The sequence below is a fragment of the Aythya marila genome (genome assembly GCF_965140915.1).
Source record: "Aythya marila genome assembly, chromosome: 5".
Taxonomy (NCBI): Eukaryota; Metazoa; Chordata; class Aves; order Anseriformes; family Anatidae; genus Aythya; species Aythya marila.
The window spans coordinates 19,318,563-19,325,705 of record NC_139046.1 but is presented as its reverse complement, the minus strand read 5'-3'; the positions used below and the strand labels follow the sequence as shown (position 1 = coordinate 19,325,705).

The window sequence follows — 7,143 nt, the reverse complement described above, 5'->3', positions numbered from 1 at the left end:
ATCGCCCTCCTCTGGACACTCTCCAACAGTTTAATGTCCTTCTTGTACTGTGGTGCCCAGCACTGCACGCAGTGCTCGAGGTGAGGCCGCACCAGCACAGAGCAGAGTGGCACCACCACCTCCCTTGACTGACTGGCGATGCCGTGCTTGATGCACCCCAGGGTATTGGCCCTCCTGGCTGCCAACACAACCCCCAGATCCCTCTCTGCGGGGCTGCTCTCCAGCGTCTCGTCGCCCAGTCTGTACGTACTGCCAGGGTTGCCCCTTCCCAGGTGCAGGAACCGGCACTTGCTCTTGTTAAACTTCATGCAGTTTAGGCCGCATGAACAGGCTGAGGGAAGGGCACGGCTCGTGGGGACCAGCAGAAACAACGGCACGCAGCGTAGTGTCATCGTAGGCATGCTTAGCTTTGCATCTACTCGCAAGAATGTGCTCAGTGCTGCACAGTAGCAAGAAGAACAGCGGTGTGTGGCCACTCATTGCAAATGGTAGAGGATCAAATCCAGGCAGTGACAAACTTGTGCTCCTCCAAGCTGACGGGAGATCCTCAGAAGCAACTCGGCCTCGGACAGTGCTGTGGCATCTCCATAGTGTGAGGGCCAGCAGCAAATTGGCTTTTATGGGAAGGGAAGGGAAGGGAAGGGAAGGGAAGGGAAGGGAAGGGAAGGGAAGGGAAGGGAAGGGAAGGGAAGGGAAGGGAAGGGAAGGGAAGGGAAGGGAAGGGAAGGGAAGGGAAGGGAAGGGAAGGGGGGGGGAGGGGAGGGGAGGGGAGGGGAGGGGAGGGGAGGGGAGGGGAGAGGAAGGGAGGGGAGGGGAGGGGAAGGGAGGGGAGGGGAGGGGAGGGGAGGGGAGGGCCAGAGGAATTATTGTTCCTCTCTACTCAGCCCTGGAGAGGCTGGAACTGGAAAATTGTGTTCAGTTTTGTGCCCCTCACTACAAGAAGGACAGGGAGGTGCTGGAACATGTCCAGAGAAGGGCAGCAAAGCTGTTGAAGTGTCTAGAGACCAAGTCTTATGAGGAGCAGCTGAGAACTGCTGAAAGAGGCCTGGAGAAAAGGAGGCTCAGGGGTGACCTTATCATGCTCTTGAAATACCTTAAGGGAAGTTGAAGGGAGTGGGGGTCTGGCTCTTTTCCAAACATCATCGGGTGAGCCAAACTGGCCAGAGGGACACTGCATGCTACATGGCATCATGCTACACAATAAAAATGGAGAGGGTTGGCTGGGGGAACACTGCTGCCTGGGGACAGGCTGGGCTTCGGTCAGAGCACAGTGAGCAATTGCACTGTGCACCACCTGTTTCAAATCTATATACTTATTTATTTACTGCTATCTTCATTATTATTTTCCCATCACTTTGTGTCCTATTTAACTGTCTCGTGACAGTAACCCATGACATTAACCTATTGTTTGTTTGTTTGTTTTTCCTCAGTTGTCTGCCCCATCCCACTGTGGCAGGGGAGGGGAGCCACTGAAGGGCTCTGTGGTACTCAGCTGCTGCTGGGTTAAATGACAGCAACCTGTGCCAAGTCAAGCAGCTGTGCTGGAAATTACCAATCACAACCATCATCTGAGAAAAGGAAGAAGCAAAACCCAGAAAGAAACAGCTCACTACTGCCTTTGTAACCACCAAGTATCTTGAGGTTTAGCAGGCTGCTCTCTGGTCCAGGAAAGACAAGGACAGGCGAGTGCTGTTGCCTCTTTTGCTGGGACAGGTTTTGCTTTCAGAAGCTACTCACAGTGCACTAATAAAAAAATTCTGTTCTAACAGGACCATGTCCTTCTTGTAGGAGGTGCCTTGGAGTTGAACGCAGTACTCAAGGTGTGGCCTCACCAGGGCCGAGTACAGGGGGACAATCACTTCCCTCTCCCTGCTGGCCACACCACTTCTGACACTAGCCCGGACTCTGTTGGCCCTCTTGGCCACCTGAGCACACCGCAGGCTCCTGTTCAGCCGCCTGCCGACCAATCCCCCCAGCTCCCTTCCCTCCGGGCAGCTTTCCAGCCACTCTGCCTCCAGCCTGCAGCCTTGCATGGGGTTGTTGTGCCCCACATGCAGGACGCGGCACTTGGCCTTGTTGAACCTCGTCCAGTTGGCCTCGGCCCATCGCTCCAGCCTGTCCAGGTCCCTCTGCAGAGCCTTCCTGCCCTCAGGCACATCAACGCTCCTGCCCACCTTGGTGTCCTCGGCCAGCTTGCTGACGGTGCACAATATCCCCTCGCACCAGGACAGGTGGTGCCGGGAGTACTGGGGCAGAGGAGGCGTCCCTGGGATGCGCTGTGCCCTTCCCTCATCCTGTTCTCCTGGCAGGGAAAGCGTGCAGCTCTGGGGCCAAAGGAAGGCCCCGGAGCTGGGCCCTGGGCTCTTCCACATCCTTCCTGCGTGCCCAGAGCCATGGGGATGTGCCTGAGGGCCCAGCTCTGCCCCATGGCCCCGAGGGATGGACGATGGACCCAGGAGAGAGAAAGACACAGAATGGTGCAAAGAGTGAAGTTCCAAGCACTTGGGGGCTTTAATTGGAAAGAGCGCTGCGCAGGGAAAGGCCATGCTGAAAAACTTCACAAGGAGCCTGGCGTGACGTTGGGCCACGGGTGCGGGCGGGCCGATGGAGCCGTTTCTGCAGCGTGCTGAGGGCTGGGCAGGGACGGGTGCCCCCCATGGGCAGGGCCAGCCCTCCCTGGGGCTGGAGCCCCCTCCTGCAGCCGTGTCCCCAGGGCCTCCTCACGGCGCTGTCCCCAGGGTGCCCATGTCAACGTCGTCATAGCCCGTGTCCCCGCGGGGCTGCGCCGGGGCGTCCCCGCCGTGGGGAGCGGGGGGCTCGTCCGGCACGGCCGCAGCATCGTCGTAGCCATCCGGGGGGCCGTGCCCGGGCTGGGCCGGGGGGGCTGCGCCAGGCGAGGAGGGGCCGGGGCTGAGGACGCAGCCTCAAGGGCCGTGTGCCCTCACCTCCCCAGCACCACTGCTCTGTCATAGCCCCTTTACTCTGACACTTGTGCATTTGTGTCCCTGTTCAGTGCCCTTTCCCCTACCTGGGGCCTCTCCGGGGCTGAGCTCGTCATCATTGCCATCCCAGCTGTCATCCTGCAGCTTCATGCCTGAGCCCTTGGACAGGGAGCCTGCGGTGGAGACTGTGGTGGTGGGTGCTTGGCCAGGGATGGGGACAGCCCCAGGCCCTGGGGACAACCGTGCTCCTACCTGTGTGGCTGGGCACCTCCTGGTACTCGGGCATCAGGCTGTAATCCAGCTCCTCGTACACGGCCTCAGCGCCGACATCCGTGGCTTTCACGGGGTCTGTAAGGAAGTACACGCTGCAACGGCATGCCCCACTGTTCCCCACAGCCCCATGGAGACTCCGAAAGGGGCACCAGTTGAACCCCCGAGGCAGTGCCCACCTCGGCGTTGCAGCCGTGCGCGGTGTGCCTGCACAGCCAGGGCTGCCAGGGCCAGGCCCAGCAACGTCCCCAGGAGCACGCACAGGACCGTGGGCACCGGCACGCTCCCCGACACTGCTGTGAGTGGGGCAACGCTGCTGCTGCTGCTGGCACCTGCAGGGATGGCGAGGGGCAGCGTGAGGCCGGGATCCGCACGGCAGCAGGGGCAGGGGGCAGGGGGCAGTGGGCACGGGCAGAGCCAGCTGGGCAAGCACCCCCGTGCCGGCAGCTGCTACCTGCAGTGCTGGTGGCCCCGCTCGTGTCCTCGGTGTCCTCGTCACAGGCGATGTGGGCGACCCCCTCGGGGCCGCAGGACTGCAGGTGCCAGGGCGCCGAGGGGCAGCGCCAGAGCGAGGGGGCCCCCTCCTGGCATCGCACCCAGCCCAGCCAGGCGGGGACCGAGCCCTGTGCGGGGACGGCCGCCAGCCTCCCCCCGGTGCCACAGCCCAGCTGGCGGCAGACAACGGCAGCTGTGGCGGGGCTGGTGTCGTTGGCGCACACGCGGCCCCACGTCCCCTCGCGCAGCACCTCCAGGTGCCCGCTGCAGCTGCTGCTGCCCCCCGCCAGACGCAGCAGCCCTGCAACAACAGGGGACGGGGGGGTCGCGGCACCGTTGGGACAGGTGGGGCAGCGCGCACCCCACGGGCAGCGGGGCCTGCTCCCCACCCAGCTCAGGGATCACAGTGCTCACCTGAGCACACGGCACCGGCACCGCCGCCCCGGCGGCAGCCGCGCCGTGCCGGGGCTGGGCAGGCCCAGAGAGCCGCCTCCGTCCCCGAGCAGCCCCCGGCACCCGGCCACAGCGTCCCCACGCCGGGCCCGAAGCGCTCCGAGCCGGGCGCCTCCAGGGCCCGCCCGCAGCCCAGCTGGCGGCACACGACGTCGGCATCTGGCAGGTCCCAGGCGTCCTGGCAGACGGTGCCCCACGTGCCCTCGCTGTACACCTCCACCCTGCCGGCGCAGCGCCTGGGGCCGCCCGCCAGCCTCAGCCGCCGGCTGCCTGCACGGGAGGGCCAGGATGGGGCTGGGGGCGCCCGCTGGGCACCCGCGGCCCTTCCCGGCGCACTCACCTGAGCAGGCGACGGCCGCCTCTGGGGGGCTGTGGCCGGGCGCTGCGGCAGGCCCCGAGGCGTTGCACTGCGCCAGGAGCTCCTCGGTGCCAGCACAGCGCAGCTCCTGCAGCTCCACGGGGCCCGAGCTGGCGGCCGGCACAGCGTAGACCTTCTCTGGCACACCGCAGCCCAGCTGCCGGCACGCCACGGAGGCAGCTCGGTCGTCCCCCGGCCCCGCAGCCACGCGGGCCCAGGCCCCGGGGCTCGTGGCCACCTCCAGCCGCCCGTCGCACCGGCTCTCCCCGTCCAGCAGCCGCAGGGGCTCAGCGGCGCCTGCAAGAGCCCGGCCGTGCCGTGGGGACGGGCGCTGCTCCCCGCCTGCCACGGGTCCCCGCGGCCCCTGCACCCACCTGAGCAGTTGACGGCGGCGGCATGGCCAGGGGGGCAGGCGGGCTCCCCCAGCAGCGCCACGGGGCACTCGCCCGGGTGCCGCTCGCTCCCGCTGCAGCTCAGGGCATCGCGCCGCAGCGGCCCCGTCGCCGTGCCCGTCCCGAAATGGCCTCCTGGGGGCAGGGAGGCGGCGGGGCCGCAGCCCAGGTGGCGGCACAGGACGTGGGCGTCGCGCAGGTCCCAGGCGCTGGCACACAGCGCTCCCCATGTCCCCTGCGCCTCCACCTCCACCCGCCCGGCGCAGCCCGAGCCGCCATCCGCCAAACGGAAACCGGTGTAGGCTGCGGCGCAGAGAGGGCGCTGGGGGGATGGCAGGGCAGGGACGCCCCGGGGCACCCCACGCTGCAAGGGGCTGCCCCGGCCCCCCGGACAGCGGCCCCAGCACTTACGTGAGCAGACGATAGCAGCGGGGCCAGCACAGGCCTGGCCGTGGGTCGGCCGCCGGGCGCAGCTGGCCAGGAGTGGCTCGCTGCCGTTGCACTCAAAGGCGCCGTCCCAGAGCGGCCCCGTTGCTGCCCCAAAATGGCCGGCAGCGGGGACGGCCACTGCCGTGCCGCAGCCCAGCTCCCTGCACACCACCTGGGCGGCCTTGAGGTCCACGTGGCCGTGGCAGACGGTGGCCCAGGCCCGGCCCTGCCGCACCTCCAGCCGCCCCGAGCAGGCGCCGTCCCCTCCGGCCAGACGGGAGAACCCTGCCGCGAGAGGAGGGCTCCTGGGGGGGATGCGGACGAGGGGGCTCCCTGCAGCACCGCATGTCCCCAGCACTCACCTTGGCACACCACAGCAGTATCGTAGTCGTGAGGGCCGTGGTATGGTCCCCAGCCTTGAATCTTGCAGTCCCAGAGGGTCTTCTCAGTCCCACTACAGTCGACAAAGCCCAAGCTGATAGAACCTTCTGCTAGTCCAAAGTGAGAGCTGTGGTAGGCACCAACAGCTGAGCCGCAGCCCATCTGCTGGCACACCACCTCGGCGTCCTCCATGTCCCAGGCATTGTCCGCCACCGTGCCCCAGCGTCCCCGCAGCTTCACCTCCACTCGCCCCTCGCAGGGTCCCCTGCCAGCTGCCAGCCGCAGCTCCAGCTCCTCTACACCAGGTACAGGACTCAGTCCTGGACTTGGAATCCTGACCCAGCATCCCCAGCACCACCACCGCGACTCACCTGTGCAGGTCACCCCCACGTCCCACTCATGACCACAGAAGTGGTTGCCCCAGCCAAAGTGAGGGCAGTTCTCCAACGTAGCTTCTGTCCCAAGGCAGAAGATTGGGTGCAGCCAGATGCGTCCCTTGCCCTGCCCAAACGGGGCATATGGGGACGCCCGGGCCACCGCGCCGCAGCCCAGCTGACGACACACCACGCCGGCGCCCCGGTGGTCCCAGTCGAAGTCGTAGCTGCAGACGGAGCCCCACTCGCCCTCGTGCTTCACCTCCACGCGGCCAGCGCAGCGCCCGCCGCCATCCACCAGCCGGAGCTCCCCGCTGCCTGCGGGCAACCCCAGGGACCTTGCTGAGCCCGGGGGGCACCTGCCCCACGGTTGCTCCCTGCCCCAGCGCTTGCCCACGGCCAGCCCCTGCCCCACGGCCAGCCCCACCACTCACCCCTGCAGAGCTGCACGCAGAGGAGCAGCCCCAGTGCCCTGGCAGGCACCATCCTGCCCCCAGTGCCAGACGCAGCCCCGCGCCGGGGAGGGGGATATATAGGCAGCCCCCGCTGGCAGGAGCCAATGGGGGCGGCGGAGGCACCTTGTGAGCTGCTATCAGGAGAGTTATCTGCTGCCTGCCGGGGCCCAGCCTCCAATAACCTGCTCTGTGCCCAAATATGAGACTCGGCTCCGCTTCTGGCGTCACGCACCCCCCCGCCTCCCTGCTGGGACTCAGCACCCAAATGTCCCCGAAGGGAGCCAGCCTGCCTGGCTCCTGTGTCCCCCTGAGCTGGGGTTGGGGCTGTGCCCGAGGAGGGCAGGTCCCCATGGGGACAGGGTTATCCCCAGCATGGGGTCCTCCTCAAAACATGGCCTCCCTCAGCACCCCAGTACTCAGCCTGTGCCACGGGGTCCTTGACCCACCTGGAAGAACCCCAGGGGTCACCGTGTAGAATCAGGTTCCCGTGTTGGCCTCAATACGTGCAGGAGGGACATCTCCAGCCCCTGCAGTGGCTGGTGGCACAGGGCACAAAGGGGGCAGATTCCCCTTCTCAGGAACCTGCTGGCAGCT

The 7,143-nt window shown here is 66.3% G+C and overlaps 1 protein-coding gene across 1 annotated transcript; it reads right to left on the bottom strand.

The window, feature by feature from the left end:
- Window positions 1-2,650: 2,650 nt before the first annotated feature.
- LOC309879017 (antigen WC1.1-like) lies at window positions 2,651-6,580 on the bottom strand (the record flags this gene model as incomplete). The annotated part of the gene is made up of 12 exons (XM_082762256.1): window positions 2,651-2,884; window positions 3,029-3,115; window positions 3,195-3,290; window positions 3,392-3,544; window positions 3,667-4,008; window positions 4,122-4,426; window positions 4,497-4,815; window positions 4,893-5,213; window positions 5,322-5,624; window positions 5,702-6,016; window positions 6,092-6,408; window positions 6,525-6,580. 12 exons carry the CDS (start codon window positions 6,578-6,580, stop codon window positions 2,721-2,723), a joined length of 2,778 nt encoding a protein of 925 aa, XP_082618382.1. The 3' UTR covers window positions 2,651-2,720.
- Between the last annotated feature and the right edge of the window lie 563 nt (window positions 6,581-7,143).